Source organism: Tympanuchus pallidicinctus, unplaced genomic scaffold (genome assembly GCF_026119805.1).
Source record: "Tympanuchus pallidicinctus isolate F22 unplaced genomic scaffold, pur_lepc_1.0 scaffold15, whole genome shotgun sequence".
NCBI classification, from domain to species: domain Eukaryota; kingdom Metazoa; phylum Chordata; class Aves; order Galliformes; family Phasianidae; genus Tympanuchus; species Tympanuchus pallidicinctus.
In genome coordinates this window covers 18,068,897-18,087,946 of record NW_026294669.1, presented here as the reverse complement: position 1 = coordinate 18,087,946, position 19,050 = coordinate 18,068,897, and the positions used below count along the sequence as shown (strand labels likewise).

Sequence of the window (19,050 nt, the reverse complement as noted above, 5' to 3'; positions counted from 1 at the left end):
ATGAGAGAACTGGGCTGTTCCGAGAGGGCACAGACATCTTTTCCCCAGCCCTCTGGGCACATCTTTTTAAAGAGGAAATCAAAGTATTAGAATTTATTTATCTATCTATTTGTTTATTTATTTATTTTACAATTCCAAAGAGCTGCACAAAACTGTTTAAGCTTCCAAAGTGCAGGACTGAAAGGTGATAATGTGATTTCAGTAACATGCATCTACTCCAAGTGCCTTAATGTTAGCAATCAGTCGGGTCTTGCAGTTCTCTTTCAAAAGGCTTTGTTTACTGCATTGTACACCAACTGCATTACACTGACTATTCATTATTTATCCAGATATACATAAGGGAATTAAAGTGGTGTGAATGAGTAGCAGATGAGTTGGAAAAGATCTCTTCAAATGAAACTCAATCTACAATACTTAAACACAAGTAAATAAACAATGATTCTCTCTCCATCTGTTCTCTCTTGCCATGTATTTGAATCTGCAAGATTTGTTTGAAAGACACCTAGATGTCCTTTCTAATTAAAGGAAAATATTTTACATAGTAATTCTCAGCACTCAGATTCTGCTGTTAAACCTTAACTTATTTTTAAAGATAAATGCCTAGAAAGGCATTACTTCTAAAAAAGAAGTAATGTTCTCAGAATGGGGAAAGATTATGATTAAAAATAGCGGTGGATCAAATACATGGGGGGAGAAACACTGTATTGACATGCCTACCCTTCCCATCTCACCTCACCATGTTCCAGAAATAGGAAGAGACAGGTAGACCTATCAACCAGCTGGCTTCCAGCATGTGGCAAGAATTTTTAAAAAATGTCATTGTAATTACACAAACAACTACGGAATTTTTCAGTTTGATCACTGTGAAGAACTACAGGCTATCTAGTATAAAATATTCATCTGCACTATCTTTTTTACATGAGCCCATATCCTCTGCAAATCTGAACACCTAAAGGACAAAACAGAGTTCAAATGATGTTACAGGATTTCCAGAGCCTTGAGTGCGATGCCAGGCAAGGTCTCTTTTTAGGGGTTTTGCTGCCTGTGCACAAAGCCAGCTCTGGTACAGCCTGCACCAGACCACTGTGAGGAGCATCACCTGGAGTCTCTGGTCCTGCATCTAGCTTTGCTTCTGCCCTTGTCAAGCCCTTGTCTGTAGATTTGACTGGGCCAGGCTTGTTCTCCATCTATTGCCTTGCTTCTCAGATCTGGGGAGAATAAATAGGCTTTTGAACACGTTGACTTGCTTTTGTTCAGGAGTAGAATCACTCAAACTCTGGCAAAATACAGCTAGGGCAGAACTGAACCAAGTTTAAATCCATTAAACAATTGAGAGGAAAGGATAATTGGCAAGGAAGGAAGCAGAGAAGTTGTTGGGGCTGTAGGATGTAACATTAGCATCTCTGGAACAAAAGCAGGCACTGTGAAGCAAGAATTAGTCTGAGTTTATAATTTTTCATGTGCAGCAAAATTATGTATTCCTAGACTCTTTGGAAAACAGCCCGGGATGAGAGCTGAGAGATCAGAGCTGAAGTGGCTGTTCCATGAAAGATGTAAGGGTGTGTTTCTGTCCCTGAGTGTTCCTGCTTCTGATCCATGTCTATCTCCAAGTTTGCTGCTTCTACATAGAACTGAAGAAGCTGTGACCTGAGACCTAAGTCCTCCTCATCTCAATACTATCAGTTAAAATAAAATCTATTACTCCCTCCCTCAACCTTATTTCTGCCTATAAGCTACATATACATAAGCTATATTCTAACAAAACCTCACTGACTCTGTGCTTACAGAACAATCTGTAAGTAGCAAGGATACAGACATCCACCTGCTAAAAATAATAAAAGCTTCTGCAAATTACTTAGCTGAACTTCTAAGGAAAGAGTAGGCGAGAAAGGGAATTGAAAATTAATGTACAAATCTAGAAACTGACAATCTGCAAGTGAGACAGCCCCATCACCTCTGTGATTATAGGTTGTATCTAGCACTGTCATCTGGCTGACAGAGTGCTGCTCTGAAAACATTCATTGTCTCCTTGAAGTTTTATGATGCTCTGTGGCAGTTTCTGCAGTGGAACTGAAGACTAATAAGGTGGTGATGCGGAGTCTGAGATTATATTGATTCTACAGCCTGGGGAAGCCTTCTGTCTGCCTGCGCTATTTCTCTTGTTCCATTAAGCAAGTGGTTCTAGCATCCAGGCTAGTCTGCTTGGCAGCTTACAGGGGCATGAAGTTAAAAGTGCTCCAAAACTTGAGAAAACAAACTCTTCCTGTTGTGAAATCTCTCATTTGAAAGTAATGGTACTTTGGATTTGTCTGGCTTGCTTCTACAAAAGATAAAAGCTTATAATCTATCAAGAGAGTGGAAACGTCACCTGAATGTTGCTGAGGAATATGAGATCAGCACTAATACAAATCAATACTGGTTACTTTCCTAATAGACGTGCCAGGTTGCAATTCCCCTGACAGGCTGTTGGATATGTTTATGTAGAAGTTTAATCAGTCAGAGCCCTTAGAATATAAGATTTTCATGTAAAAGTAATAATGATTTTGAACCCTGAGACTCAATCGGAAGTCTCACACTGTTATTGGTGTGTACAAGTATTTATACATGTTTGGATATGGTTCCTGAGAAAACAGAACTAATGGTGATAGTGAATGAAGAGCACTATTTCCAGCTCAGGCCTGTGACTGTGAGCAGGAGCATTTTCCTGAAGGGTCTTGTCATTCATGTGGTTCATTTGCTGCATTGATACTAGGGAGCATTAAAACACTTAAGTTGAGTCTTGGACCTCTCATGAGGTACCTTTAGGTTCTCTGTGAATATATCTGGCAATTCTTTTTTTTTTTTTTTTTTTTTTTTTGGAGTGAAAACGTTTTAATATGATTTAAATTTTCCCCCCAGTTTTTTGACTAATTGATATATAAGTTCTTCACAGAAGTTACAAAGTTACATAAGTGCTTTGTCAGAATTTCTAAGCAGCTTTGAAGATGAAAATTATGGTCTGTGCTGCAAATGTGAATTTAAACAAAATAGAACTATTTTGTTCGTACTTTTAAAAAATCTTCTGTGTGATTAGAATAGTTAATTCTCTTTACAGCTTAGAATGTAAGATCCTAATTAAAAGATGTCTTACTCTTTGATTTGAAATATTTGTCAGACAACAGCTGAATCTAAAAAAAATGCTCTGCTAATTTAGATAATATATATACTGTTGTTTAATTGTTCAGTGCTGCATTCAGGCAGTGAACAGTGTCAGGGAATATAAAAAAAATTAGATATGGTAAGTGTTAGAAAAATCCTTTTCTATTGCTTATTCCATTAAAATGGAAACATTTTGCTGTACTGAAGAAATATATCTTGCAAATGTAACTCCTGCAAATTTGAATTTACATTTTACTCTATTTCAAGCAGCAAAAATTGCTTTTATATACCTTCAGAAGTACATTTACAGGCGAGGTAACAAAACCCTCTCTATCTGTTGTCACAAGAGGCTTGGGAGAATTAATAAGAAAACTGGTACTTAATTCCTTGTCTGACAAAGCAGAGTGGGAAATACTCCTTTATTTTCCTGTTATTAAAGGCCACTGTGTTTCTTCCTATTAGAGAAAAACTATGAGATGTAAAAGCAAATGCAAAACCTATCTGATCTTCCTTCACCATGTCATTTAGAGATTCTTGGAATCAGGTATCTTCTTGCTGAAAAGCTTATAGTAGACAAAGGAGTCCATGCCCTTCAGCTGGTTTGGCATAAGTGACCATATGGAAGTCCTTAGACTGTTCTAGTGCATCAGCTTTCTTTCTGGACAACACTTAAAAATGCATGAGGTTTTTAAAAATTGCAGGTAATGCCTGGAACCTACCTAAATGGCTTAGAGATTAAAAATGACATTGACTGAATCTCAGCAGAAATATCATTGCTGCTACTTATATGGAAAATTCATTTGTTCTGCTTCTTTCATATGTCAAGGGATTTTGCGATGTTGCCTCAGCAATGTCAACAAACCATTGGTTTTATCTCATTCTATAGGCAGCTGCTCTCCTTCCTTTCTGGGAGCTGAGTTTGGTGCCATATGTTCCTTCCATTGTCTCTGGATGGAGTGGTAACCATAGCTGTCATCTGTGATATCTTTGATGATTTATTTCCATGTTTATTTGATTCAAAGAGGCATTTATGCCTAGGGACTCACCACCTTGCTATTTGAAGATTTTTACTTCTTCATAGTTTTACACAACCCATTTTTAATTCTGCCTCCAGCTTCTTCATTATTAATATTCCAGTTCTCTATTAAAAATGTCTGTAGGTTCCCAACAATGATTCATTGATAGAGCTGATAAATTCTGCTTTGCACTATTAAATAACTGGATATGAGACTAATGAAACAGAACACACCAATATCACTACAGTCCCTTTAAGTATGGATGGTATTACTCTAAAACAACTTTCAGCTAATTTCTTGAATTGGAAAAAAAAACAACGAACTTTTTATGACCTGCTGAGACTTGTGCCATGTAAACTGCAACCTCAAATATTTACCCAGCTAAACAAGTCTGACTTTGTCAATCAGCTGCTTAGCTGAGATACTCCTCTAGCATGTCTGTTCCAGGAAATTGAGAATATTAAATCATAGATTTTTGCTGACAACATAAACAAGCAAAGCAAAATTTTACCACTGCCTTTTTTTTCAAGTCACCAGGATACTCTTGTTTTCACTGAAATTGTGTCTGCGGAATATGGGAAACCGCCATAGTTAATCTGATAACACAGAAACTACAAGGCCAATATAAAATCTTACTAGCTCTTTTGTTTGCTTTTTAAAGCCATACATAGCTATAGCTTTTAATACATTTTTCTATCTTTAAAAACAAAATTGAAATATAGCTGAGATCTTACTCCAGAATTGGTAGGTGTAACTGGGCACCATCTGTCCCAGACTGTGCTAACAGCCTTAACCTTAAAGACTCTGCCTTTCAGGTATGTTTTTATCAATCACAACCCACAGTTTGCTCAGAACTGTAATTTAGTTTTTGAACTAGTCTTTATTTAAGCAGTTGTCTCTTGCTTTCGTTCATTCACAGAAGCAAAGGCTTACACAGCATTTCTTTCTTTTCTGTATGCTAGGCATTTCTCTCATTTGTGCTATCACTGTCAGGACTACCTGCAGACTGTTCTCGACTCTGAGCTGTCACTCTTCTTTCCACAGGGTTGTGCTGTTTCTCAGCCCTGTGTGGAACATTGGGCTGTTTCCAAACTTTTATACATTTCTTCCTGAAGTGGGCAACTTCAGCTGCTTCAACATGCCACCAGACAAGCCACGATTTGGGCTCCTAAAATTCTTGGAATGAAGTTTTTATTCATAACCCAACCCAGTACAGAATATTAGACAGACTTCCTCAATTTGCACAGCTTAAACAGGCTTCTTTAAAGTTTCACTTTACTTTTGTGTTGTACGGTTGAAAGACTCTTTTATGTTTAAAATATACACATGGTGCTTTGCTTGTCTATGTAATACAAGTTTGTAGTAAACTTACTCTAAGTAAATAGTTTCTGATATGCATGATATGCTAAAGATATTTTTGTTACTATCAGGCTTTACTCCAAGAAGTTCAATATTTTTATTTCTCTGACTCTGCAGATTCAGATAAAATCTGTATGTAAGTATCTTCCTGATGTTTTTGTAAGGTTAGATTTCCAGCTGCCTGGGAGCTTCTAGCTGTCCTAATCTCACTTTCTGTTATTTAGTAATATTCACCCCAGGCCTCTCCAATGCCACTCTCTCTGCTGCCACTATAAGATCAAATTCCAGAACTGCATCATTTCAGCTGATGCTCTGTGTAACTGGAATGACCTTCATCAGTGAGTGCTTTCGTATCAGAACAATTCTACATGTTGGTGTAATCAGTGGCAATAGAAAGCTGTGTTCATGATAGCAGAGGAAAAACTGCATTTGACTGGCACTTTTTCCATGTATGTTTTTGTGTACTGTGGCAAAATCCAGCTTTTGTTAGCCCCCACATAAGCAAAGCAATCAGAAGGGTCAAAATGGAGTTTTTGCTTCTGTAGCTAGTTTTGTAAGTGTAGTCATGCTGGGCAGAGTACTAGGTCATAGCTTTCTTTTTCACAGCTGTATTTGCAAAGGACATATTACAAGCTATAATGGCAAAACTTGTTTATACCAGGGCATCTGGTTTTCATGTACTGTGCTGATTGCTTCTGATGTATTGATAATGATTGAAAAAAAATTAGGAGTGCTTTCTTGGTCTGCTATACCTAGCAGTATGTAGCAAATGTAGGGCTATTATTTGACAGAATCTGTGAAAAAATGTATCCGTTGGGGGTGTTTTTCCATTTCAGTAACATGCCAGAAAATCGTAAGATCAGTTTGTGCCTAAACTCCTGATTTCTGTTTTTTGTGTAGCAAAATCAGCATGGAAACATTTAGGCTTCTGTTATTCATGGCTGTAGCAGAAATACCAAGTCACAGCCTGACCCAGTGATTGAGCACCTGGTGGGAAGGCAGGGCCAACCCAGTGCAGCTCAGGTGCATGTAATGCCCCTGAATGACTGGAAGGGGTGGAGCCAGGATCCACCTCTCCCCAGTACTCATTTAAGGGTTGGCAGTGGAGACAAGGTTACCTTGTTGGAGGTCCCTGCCTACCAGAAATTTCCTGAAGGTAAGCAGTTTTTCTTCCCTTGTTTCTGTGTTGATGGCTTCTGCATTTAGTTCTCATTTGCAATTTGTTCTCATTTGCTGTAACCTAGGGTTGTTACCACTCTGCTATTACTACTACTCTTTTCATCGCATTGTAGTATTACAGCATTTCAGTGGATAAATTAGAACTCAAGAAAATTGTAAAAACAATAACATGTAAACTAGAAAAGAGTGCATTTTACACTGTTATGTTTGAAGTCTCCTTTTTTTAATTAAAAGATTGTGCAAGCCCCAAAGCAGTTGGTAAAGGTCTTTTAAGGAAGAATAAAACCTAAAGTTAACAAATGTTATTTTTTTAACACTGTGAACATTTAAGGATATTATTCTTATACATCTTAGCTCCTCTTACAGATAGGAGAAAAAGCAATTATAGTATTTGGAATCTTACAGTATTCTCACTGTTCTAAGAGAGATTGTTTCTTTAGATTTTGATTCTATTTTTAACATCTTAGCTGTAATTTTCATTTTCCTGGTGTGAAGACTACTCGTTTCTTACAGGATTTTTGTTTTATAGCTTGTCTTGTTTCTGGGAAGAGTTGTGAGCTTTGACTGATAAGTAGGAAAGGATAGCAATTTCTGATCTTTTCCCTTTGGATAGATTGGCATGTTTCAGTGCTTTCTCAGGCTAGAAGGAATTAAAGCAATAGGCATCTTCCTGAATCTGGATCTGTAGCTCTGCTGCTAGTAGTTCTGCTCTGCCCATTTACTCTGGATGTCAACAGTAGGTGTAGAGAGCACCCAACCTGTGAAACAGAAGAGGCTTCTTGGTGCTAAGCCCTAGTGGCTGGTGTTCTGTAGAGTTTGAAACTTCTTTCTCTCCTATTAAACTGCTCTGAGAACAGCTGAGTTATGTAAAAGAGTTCCAAGGACCCTTGCCTGGGGCCTATCCTGTAAGCTCAGGGTCCTTATCTGGGTTCCTTGCTGGAGCCCAGTTACCCTGCTCACCCTGACCTTGCCTTGCAGCTCTGGCTTCCTTGCTTCACCACAGAGCTCCCTTTTCCTCCAGGCTTCGCTACTGGCTATCAGATCACTGGCTAACCTTGGCTGTTCTTCCTTGGCCTGCCCCTGCCTTGTCATCTGGCCACTGCCCTGTGGGTGTAGCTGCTGCACCTGCTGCTATTCAGCACCTGTGGTACCTGTCTCATCTGGAGCTCAGCCTGTACTGCTGCCTAAGGCAGCTTGCTTGAGCAGGAGCTCTTCATGAAGCAGCTTGCTGTCTCCAGGGTATCTGAGGAGCCCTGCTAGCCTGAAAGCTCTGAGAGCAGAGCGAGCTGCTTTGAGAAATAGGAGACTGAACTTCTTATGAAGATCAAGTTAGGCAAGGGTTCTTAGCTGGTGGCTCTGGATAGTTTTGTCATTTGTCAATCATAATGCTGGAAAGGAAGCACAAAATGAGAAAGTCTTATTTCAACTGCAATTTCAGTTTGCCAGAAGGCACTGAACTGCCCATTGCTACTGAACCCACAATTTCTAGTAGGAGGAGAAAAGTGGAAACTTAAGTCATCAAAAATTTGCTTAACAGTTTGGTTTAAAAGTTTCATGCATAAGCCTACTTAGAGTATTTAGATTACAAAATTATTTCAGACGGCATTCTCAAAACTAAAATGTTCTATTTTTGGACTACTTCAATTCCAAGAGCTCAAGCACGTTATAAACATTGCTGAAATGAAGTTTGTAGCTTTCCAGTAAAGTACAAACTGTTTCCTGTTATTATAAATGGAAAGTGAGGAAAGGTGAGTATCATTTACTTTGATGAATAGACTTTTAAAATGTTATATGTTTGGGATTTAGTGCCATTTCATGACTATCTAATAAATCTAAAACAGTTCCTGTTGAATTGGTAGCATGTCCCATTCCCTGCTTTAAGACACAGTTTCTCATGTCAATGCTGTTTTCCCTCTCTATTGCCTGTTTGGATGCATGGTGAGGTAGCTATTATTTTTTTCAGCTGAACCAAACTGGGAATTAGCTGTCAGCTAATTGAGGCTGTATGAAATCTTATCCTTTGAAAATGTGTTACAGACCCAGTTTTGCTACAGACATCTTGTATGATCTTTGGCAAATCTCTTAAGCCCTCTCTGTTTCTCGTTGTAAAATTCAAATAATTGTATTCCCCAGCCTTCTAGTATGTAGATACTAATATATTATTATGCCTGAGATGGTCATAGCCTACAGTGATGAAAACCATGAAAGTCCTTTGATCAACACTCTTGTACATTTGAGTGTCCGCCCCCTTCTCTGCTGAAAAACTTGCATAGGCTTTATTACTTCTTATGCAAGATCTTCAATATGCCTGTTGTGGTCTCTTAAATTCAGAGTAGTTGAGACAAAGACAGGCTTTTATTGTGTCTATGCCACCTATAAAACAGGTTGAGCAAATAAGAAAATACTCAAGGAAAAGGTTTGGTTTTTACGTGAAAGGGAATGGTATTTCATCCTGTTTCTAAGAGGAAATGCCACTCATCACAGTGGCAGGTATTGTGGTGCTGATAGAACTTACCGGATGAGCAATGGGAACTTCTATTGCGAGGGCTGATATCAGCTTGGCATATAGCATATAAGGAAATAATTAGAAGGTCAACGTGAGTGTGTAACAATGAACTATGACTTAATGGTTATTGGTTCAACAACCACTAATATCCAGAACACAAAGTCTTACATCCTGAATTTAAGGAGGAAATGAGCTGAGTAGAACGCGTTACAGAGCTTTATAAAGAAGGGAGGTGCAGGAGGAAAAGAGGAAAAAGCATTACGGCCTTTAACTCAGGAGAAAAGGTGATTTATTTTGGAAATATGCCCTGAAATACATTAACAGTGAGACTTAGCAAAAACACAGCTGACACAGTGACTGCAGAATCAGAAGTTTTCCAGGGTATCAAGACTCTTTTCTTAATGCATATTGATAGAAGATTCTAACATCTTTTCTAACGTCTTTTGTGTCAGCAGAAACTGGCCTACACTGCAAGATTTTATGAAAGCAAGCATGCTAGCAACAATAATAGGAATGTTACCTACTAAACTATATGTTTGCTAGAAGTAAAAGGATGACTGAAAGCATGTTGTTGTCTCCCATCAGCACCAGCTATTGTTGTGTCAGCCTTCATATCTCATGATGTTTAAAAGCACAGCCATCCCTCTATTCAAATTGGAGGTTTCCAAATCCAGGGTACAAAATTGCAGGCAGCTGTGCTATACTATGTGATAATCATATTAGTAGGCCATTTTTAGGTGAGAGGGGATGGCTTTGTTTCACTTGCTTCTCTGAGAGAGAAAGGTGATAGCAGAGAGACTGGTTCTTGTTCTTCCTGCTGTTTTAGCTTGTGCTAGTTCATATGGCTACTTAAATTGTGCCTGTTGCTTTTATTGTTTGGTCGGAGCCATTGAAGGGTCTGAGCATCTGCTTAACTCTTATCCATATTGGCTTGTAGGCTTCTGACGATTGCTACTTTTCCCTGTAGCCTGGCTATGTAAAGCATTTTTTCACTTTATTTGGAGACTTGGTTCAGCATTGTTTCTTTTTTTTTTTTTTTTAAGCACTTCACAAGACCAAACCATGTTCAAGCAGGGTATGACTGTTCTGAAATGTCCTCAATTTGTGGTACAGTGATTTTAATATATTATTTTATTATTTTTGAGTTCTCTCTTTTTTTTTTTTTTCTTTCTACTGAATCTCCGAAATCTGCAGATAGTTCTTTAATCGGAGTTTTTGGGCAACAGGGGGAGGAAAAAAAACGCTATTGGCTGTACTGCTTTAAGTTTCTAAAGCTGCAAGGCTCTTCCCAGCAGCCTCCAGCAGGGGCCCTGCTTTCCAAAGGCAGCTGGCCGGCTGCTGCACACCAGCCGTTTCGAGGGCTGGGGCTGGCTGTCGCTTTTCTTTGTGTTACCTTACGCGAATCTGAAACCTGAGTCCTATGCTGTGCTGGCTGCGCGGAGCATTTCCCGCCAGTTCCACTCTATAGCAAATTGCCCTCCTGGAAAATTCTCCCTGTAAGAGCTGCTCATCTCAATAAAGTGTGAGTGTGCTCTGGAAATTTCCAAAGTTGTATTGCTAGTTCAGGGACAAAAAAATCTACATTGTTCTGTAATTCTATGATGCTAAATTCTAGCAATTTTGCTAGTGATATGGCAGCAACATCACTGGAATTCATGGCTTAGGAACTAAAAGTATCCCCTGCCACCACCCGCCAACAGCTGAGTGCAGATGGAGAAGCTGGCTGTTTGCCATCATTTGTGAGAAACCATTTCTCAGTGCTGATTGATTTGCCCTATGCTGTTGCTGTCCTTTTATTTTCTCCATGTTATTGCTGGCAGAAAGGTCTCCTCTACTAACAACGAGTTTGCCTAGTTTTGGCATTGAGCTTAATATCGAATGACAGTTTGATATATCCTCTTCCAAGTCTTGTTGACCTTTAGTTTTGTGGGAGATAATTTCTAACGTTTGTATATGAAAATGTTTTAATGATTTTGCTTTTAAAAATTAAATTGTAATGAATCATTTTTTCAGCATAAAACATGCAGTATTTACCTACTGCTAGTGGCTTCCATACTAAGCTTAACAGCTGCTTGTAAGAAAATGGAAGCCCATATTTGCAAGTTGTTGATGGACCTGATGAAATGCTAAGCAGTTATTAAAGAATTCATTCTTCATTATGCCTTCTTAGCAACACAGCAAAACATAAATAACTTGATTTTGTTTTGTAGGAATAGCTTTCTTTTGAAACAAGATAGTAAATTTATAGATAAGAGAGAGGGTTTGGCTTGTTATTGTCAGGTCAGATTCCAGCCATCCTGCTGAGAAGTTAATAATACAACCAAGAGACACATATCACATTATGGTTCTGATCCTACTGTTGCTCTGTGGAAATTTTTCCTTGTTAGGATCAGGGTCTCAACTTTGAATGGAATATAAAGTACTCAGAATATCGATGGGTTGAGGAGATGGGGAGGATAAAGTACACATGTGCTTGGTTTCATGTCTGGATCCACAGCTACCTAGGGGAAATTCTCTTGAGATTCAACCAAACAGAAGCATATGTATGTTTATACAGGTGTGTTGCCGCAAAATGATAACTCCCAAAGCACTAAACTCCTTAGATGTCCTGTGCAAACTGAGACCTGATATGAAGCTATTCTTACTCTTAAGGTTGGATGTTAGGAAATTATTTCTCTCGGAAAAAGTTAAAGTGTTGGCACAGGCTGCCCAGGGTGATAGTCGGCTCATCATACCTGGAGGTGTTGGCTAAATGTGGAGATGTGGCACATGGCGATGTGGTTGGTGGGCAAGGTGGGGATGGGGTGGACTCAGTGATCTTACAGGTCTTTTCCACCCTTAGTGATTCTGGGATTTGTGCTTCTCAACAGTTTTGAGATTCAGTTCTGACATCAATCAGTGCTGGCTCTGAGAGATTTCCAGCTCACATTTTCATCATCAGTTCCAATGACCTTAAATCCCTATTGTAGGATCACTAAGGTTGGAAAGCGCCTCCATGATCATCTAGCCCAACTGTCCGCCTACCATCAATATTTCCCCTACTGTAATAGGAAATTTTTAAAATCTACGATGAAACTTTTTTTCTTACTGCTTTCTGAATCCCATGGATTTTGAAATATGAAGCTTTCAAAGTAGGAGTGAGACTATAGTAGGTAACACCCTGCTGGTACTACATGAATGACTGCTAAGATGGCAGAAAGGAAAGAAAAACACAACTGTATGCTATATTAATATCAGTTTAAGTTCCTGAGTTTCATCTACTCAGAGATTGTTTGGTTGTGGTTTTTTTTTTTTTTTTTTTTTTTTAAATCTTGTCTCATCATGCAGAGAGGTAGAAAAGTTTAACAATGACTCCTGTCTGTTTAGACCCCTCAGTTCTGTTGGCTGTGGGAACAGCTCCCAGCTGTGTGCTAACCCTGCTTGGTGAGTGTGAGGCTGCATCTGTGCTGAGGTGTAGCAGTGTGGCATCGCTTCCCTGCTTGAGTAAGGCCACTCCACTGCTTTGCGGGATTGGAGTGCCCAAAGCTGCCAAAACCAAATGGTTGCTCATGTCTTCAAATTTAAATATGAGTGTGCAGCAGTGATGCTGTTGGCAGGAACGCTTTTATGCTTGAAGCGAGTGCTACAGAGGTGTTTGCACGTTGGTGCAGTTGGCCTAACAGGTGCTTTCCCCGGCAGCATCCCCGTCGGCCCCGGGCTTCCTCCAAGACCCCGCAGCATCCCCGCGTTCTCGGGGCGGCCCGGGGCTCTTCCCGCAGGCCGCGGCCTGCACGCGCTCAACCGAGTGCCCGCAGCGCTTCCAGCCGCGCGCCGCCGGGAGCCTCGCGGATGCGCGAGGAGGACGGCAGCGAGCGAGCCGCCGGGTCAGCCGGCGTCCGGGGAGTCCTCGTGCTGCTCCCCGCGAAACGGGGACGCGCGAGAGCGATCTCCAGCGCCGAGCGCCCGTCGCGGCCCGCAGGCGGCCGCCCGGCCTCTCCTCGGCGGCGCGGGGCGAGCGGAGCGGCCGGGGCCGACGGCGGCGCCCGCCTCTGCCTCCTCCCCCTCGGTGCCCTGCCTCCTCCCTCCGCCGGGCGGCCGGCTGCGCGGGGCGGGAGGGAGGGAGGGAGCGGCCGAAAGGTGTTGCTGGAAGGGAAGTTTGAAGAAGGTCGCCGGGTGCCCGGGCGCTCCGGCAGCATCATGGCGGAGCAGGGCGAGTCGCCGGTCCACGTCCAGCAGCCCCAGCCGGCGCCCGCCGCCCCGCCCGTTGGCTGGCCCATCTGCAGGGACGCCTACGAGCTGCAGGAGGTTATCGGTCAGTGGAGCGGGCGGGGTGGGGCGGCGATGCGGCCGGGGCGGTGGCGGGGGATGCTGCAGGGGATGCGGCGGCGGCCGGCTCCGGGCCTAGCCGCGTCCCTCCTGCCGGGGCCGGTCACTGCGGCGGACGCGCCCGGCGCTGCAGTGGCGCCGCCGCCGGCTGCCGCAAACTTTATCCGCCGGGCGGCGCGGCCCCGGGGGGCGGCGGCTCCTTCTAGAAAGCGCCGCGCCCCGCCCGGTGCGGCCCGGCGGCTGCCCTGTGCCGCATCGTCGCTTCGGGGCGGCGCGGAGCCCCCCGCTGTCTGCCGGGACCCCGGGAACTGCGGATGCGCTCCTTGCGCCGCGTGGCTTGCGGCGCGCGCAGATGTACGCGCATCCACTTCGATTAGTCTACATTTTTCTGATGTTCCCTGGGGGTGGTGTTTCTCGCCCGTAGACCCGCTGCTGTCGTGCACGCTTCTTTTTTCCTCGTGGCCCCCCCCCCGTGTATGTCGGCTCGCGCGCGAGTTCGGTGCGGTGTCACCGCTCAGGTCCATCCTAGAGACCTCTGTCCCGGAGGGCGGTGGGACGCAGCCCCACAGGTAGGGGCTTGCTGCTGCGTACGTCGTTCTTGCCATCCAGCGTGCATCAGATGGGCTCTATCTCCGTCTGTGTACTTGGGTTGTGTTATCCTGAGATGTGCTCTGTGATGATGTGACTGCTGTTAGCAGTCCCTGCAGTGGGAAGTTTCTCATCTCCCGACCTGGCCGCTGCTTGTTGCTAATGGAAGCTACCGTGAGAAAACTTGCTTTTGTTTGTACGTGACTCTTTGAACTTTGAGCAAATGCTGCAGGTGATACAGGCTGGACCTAAGGCTGGGATTGCTATTCTTTCAAACCATTTAAATGAATAAAAGAAGCAACCCCTGGGAGCCTTGCCTGGTCGTGCTGTTGGCTGTCTTCAGTATTGCACAGCAATTGCTCATGGCTTTCAGGCTGGTGGCAGTGAGAACTACGCGTTATTGATTGGGGCTGCAGGTTGTGCACACAGCGTTGTTATCAGGCAGGCTGTTTTCCATAAGCAGAAACAAAACGTTTGAGGTCTTCTACCTTAGAGGAGCTGGGATGACTCAGTGAATGCCCCAGTGCAGGGTTATTGGCTGCTCTTACTCAGCATGGGAACGGATAGAAGTTCACCAAGCAGAATTGATTCTATCTGTGTAAGCTGTATCTTTGCTGAGGATCGGACTCTCTTCTAAGGCGAGTTAGTTTTTATTTAAGAAAAGCATCCGAAAGTGCTGGGTTAAGCCTTGCCTAAAGTGAGTCATGAGATTTATCTTTCATAAAATGGCTGGATGAGAGCTTTCTGGGTAAATGTCTTTCTCCTTTCTGCTTAAATTCTTAATTTAATATATTTAGAAATGTAATATGCATATACTTTAGCACCTACCCTTACAGTGGATGAATGCTTATTGGTGTAGCAAATCTGCAGCTGAAGAGAAACTGTATTGCTGGGTACCTGTGGGTGTTGTTAAATATCAATATTTCCTTAATTAAAGTGAAGCCTAGTGAGGAAATGGAGGTCATATTGGGTATACGACCATATGATCCATAAACCATATATTCAGTTCATGTACATGGTGAACTTCTCTGACTTGTATTGAGCTTCTGCTAAGTTGTTGAGACTTGTTTTGTACGGTGACTTAAATCTTGTGGGTTATCACAGTGGTTAATCACCACTGTGATTAAGTTTTGTCTTGATACTGTTTTAAAACAGTAAACACAAAAAAACCTGTAAATTCAGTGCAGTTGACCAAATGTGAGCATAATGTGTATCTAGCATCTCCGGAATTGTTAATTTTAATAGATATGAGGTGTTCCTAAACCATTGGTTTTATCGGAGAGAGGGAGGAATAATACAACTCTAGCTTGGATCGTATTCCTCTGCAGCAGCCACACCATTGTTAGCTGCAGTGAGAAACTGAGCAGCCGCCAGTGGCTGGAGAGAGCCCTTCACCTGTGGCAGGCACCTCCCACATCTCCCCCAGGAACTGGGTCGAGTCCTCAGGGGATGGCTTCAGTTACAGCAGTCCTTTGCCATTTAAATGAGAAAAATAAACTGTATCGGGGCATCTCTGTGGGCTCTGCAGGTGAAAAGGTGCACCAGGATGTTTGGTCATAACACTTCACAAAATAGGCTTTGTATCATATGGCAATTAGTACACAGACAAAATGATTTTGGTCAACTGCTTTAGAAGGTTTTTAATTTTCAATGGTGGTCAAAGAATGGAAAGTGAAAATCAATATTAGTCACATAGGTTGTTTCTGTCCTGCCTGTGGATTTGGCAGGTGGGAGAAGTTCCTCCTTGTTTCTCTCCAAATGTGAGCTTTTCATGTTACTCACTGTGTTTGGCCAAATGCAGTTGTGAAGGATGAGGCCACGCAGGACGGATATCAAATGATACAACTCTTTTTTTTTCCTGCCCTTCTCTACTGATTATTTTTGGACTCTTAGGAGATTCAAGTGCCTGTTAGGGAGGAAATGCTGGCCTTAAGTACGCTGCTTCTGAGATGTTTTTTCATGTGTGTTTTATTTCTGTGGTGGTTAGCCAGTTCTCTGCGAACTCTTGGTGCGCAGTTTCATGATGCATTTAATCTGCTCCAGCAGGCAACTGCTGAAAGGAGCTCATTGATCTGACAGAAAACTAGTTCTGCTCCTGGGTTGGTTTTCAGTCAGATCAGGTTCCCTGTTTGACTTGCCACCTGGTTACTCTGTTGGAAAGAAGAGGGTCTTCCTGTTATTCCTACATACAGATCTCTACTGCAGCAGGAAGAAATCATTGTGATTGCTGTCTATAAATGTGGAGGGTAGAGTTAAGAATTAAGGAAATTGTTTCATTAACTCAGATTTGTCCAGGCTATTTGTAAACATATCTATTTAGAGTCTAAAGGGGTTGCATATCTGTTAGGACAGTGAGAATCCAAAGCAGCTCTCCAGTAGTAGTTAGAGATGAGAATGATAGTTGCTAATACGGGAGAGCTAGATTTAGTTTTGTGAAGAACTGGGAGACCTTTGCTTTGTTTTAATGCTGTTGAAAGTGTGTAATGGGTTTACTGTTTTTTTTTCTTTTTTTTTTTTTTTTTTTTTTTTGTAAGCTGGATATAACAAGTGAGGTTTATTCCTCCTCAGAAGCAGTTGGAATCTGTACAGAGCAAGTGAATGGTAATCAACATAAACATGTGAAAATTGTCTAGTCTTAATATTAATGGTAATGGGTTACATGAAGCGTATGGGACAGAGCAGCATGAAATTATTATTTTTTTTTTTTAAGATCTCTAAAGTTCTTATGAACAATTGACTTGGTTTGCTTTTGTAGAACTGTTGCAGACAGTGCTCTCCTCCTGCATGTAACTTAATGTCTGTAAGACTGTGCTGATGACGTGAGGGAAGTTTCTGTTACAGAGGCACAGATTATATCATGGCTGCTGCCTCCTGCTCTGAAGTTACCTTTTTTTGCATATTCTCCTGTAACTGATTTGGAAACACAATTTGCCTAGAAAACAGGCAGAATTAATTAGAAAATAAAGGGTTACTTACACATGATGGATTATCTTTATATTGGCAACTCATTTAGAAATTACCTTAGTTGTGCTGTAGCTTCAGTCTCGTATTGCCTTTCTGACTTTGGTCAAGATTTTCTGTCAGTTAATAACCATTTGAAGAAACTAAAAAATGTTAAATCTCCTGTTTATAACTTAAAAAGCATGACTTTTAATTCCATTGTCAGAGTGAAGATGGTCATTGTACAATTTAAAAATACCTTTCAGAGCATCCTCAGTGCTGTGCTGCAGATGAGGCTCTGCAGAGCACTGTTAATTGTTTGACTTGTCTACAAATGATAGTAACAGTACTGGGGAAGAGAGCTTTGTGTTGGTCTTTTTTTGAGAGAAAATGAACTTTCTCCATTAGAAGCACCAAGACTGCAGACAAAGCTGTAGTTCTTCCAAGTCATTAGGCTTTGTAAGTGATTGAGTGATCTAACTTTGTTATCTAATACAGTAACTTTCTTTTAATAACTCATGCAATTAGAATTCAAACTTGTCTGAAAGGACATTTGATTACATTTTATTAGAATTTGGTACAAGAAAAAAATGTGTAATTTGCTTTGGTTTTGTTGCTATTGCAAGTAACCAGCAAATCTTGCTTATAATTTGTCAAACAAAAAGGAACACATAATCAACATGCTCAAGATGTCAAGACAGTTGACAGTAATACATAATTGTAATTTACAGAAAAGTATGCTATGGTTTCTTGCTCTTGGAAGCTGTCAGTCACTTTTTTGCTTTCGTGCCTCTCTGCTTTCTCTTACTTCCCAGCTTCTTCCTACAGAGGATGTCCAAAACCTTGGAGACCTGGAAATTCCTGGCTCCACAGAAGCTACTTGAGTACCACAAGAGGAGAGGAGTGCCACAGTTCTGCTGCAGAGTGTATGGAGACTTGAAGGGATTGCATGATTTAGATTCTCTTTAAGCCCTACAGCAAGACTGTGCTTCTCTGAAATGGAACAACTACTTGTGACCAGTATTGTAAGGATACTTTGATATTTGAGGCCAAGCTGAGACCTGGGAGAGCAATTCTACATTCATTCATATGTTGTTCTGAAACATCAGAATTGTTGTACTGTGATTTTTTTTTTTTTTTTTAATGAAGAATTACTTACCCATAGGTCAGAGACCAGTTTTTTTTTTTTTCCAGAATCTGCTTGTCAAATGGAGCTTCTCTTTGTTAAGTTGAAACAAAACCACGTCTGTTCTGATTCAGTAGAGGGGGAAAAAAACGGAGTTCTCTACGAGAAGGAGTTGTGGAGGACTTGTGTAGTGACCATATATGTAGGCTGTATTTCTGTGACTCCTCACACCAAAATGAACCAGACTCTTCTGGTTCTCTCTTTCCACTCCCCACTTCTTTTCAAAATAATTCAGAACTACGAAGCAGTGGTAGATGGAAGGTGGTTTTCTTTTCAGTAATAATAATAGCGATTCTTGGCTCTTTAAGGATGGAGCTTAAAAATAAAGTTAATTTAGTTACTCTTAATGACTTCCCTTTGCTGAAATCACTTGTATGCTCCTGAACAGTAGCAGAGCAATCTGCTTGTTGAACTTGGAAAATAAATACCATGCTAGAAAACTTACTAGTGCTCCAAGATTACAAGTTACGTTTTTCCTGAATGAAGTTGCACTTGATGAAATTTGATGAAATAGCTTTTCTGAATTGGTGAATCTTTTTAATGTAGTTTTGCTAGTACGATGAAATCCCGACAACTCTGCTAGATTTCCATTTCTTGGCAAGTTTAAAGGCCTTTGTGCTTAAGAATAGCTCAGCTGAAGCTTGTTGGATGTTAAAAAGTATCATCCAGCAGTGGCAGAAAGAACCAATGCTGGTTGGTGTGAAATATTTGAGAGAACATGCTTTGAACTCTTTATTTCTTTTGTCTGTCTCTATCTGCATCATATGGTGTTTTCTCTGTTGGCACTAACAAGGCCATGATAAGAGCAACCAGCACTTGTTGAATGCTTTTCT

At 41.5% G+C, this 19,050-nt stretch overlaps 1 protein-coding gene across 5 annotated transcripts in view; it reads left to right on the top strand.

The window, feature by feature from the left end:
• STK39 (serine/threonine kinase 39) overlaps positions 1 to 19,050 on the top strand; it is a 118,508-nt gene that overhangs the window by 17,982 nt on the left and 81,476 nt on the right. For 3 of the 5 annotated variants that reach the window (XR_008204655.1, XM_052674986.1, XM_052674987.1), the window contains exon 1: positions 13,301 to 13,489. The exons of the other annotated variants lie outside the window; for them this stretch is intronic. Coding sequence is in view for 2 of the 3 variants with exons in the window: in XM_052674986.1 (XP_052530946.1) it covers positions 13,375 to 13,489 (115 nt within the window). In the remaining variant the exon portion in view is untranslated. Of the gene's footprint in view, positions 1 to 13,300; positions 13,490 to 19,050 lie in introns of those variants that run through there. 5 annotated transcript variants of the gene reach the window in all.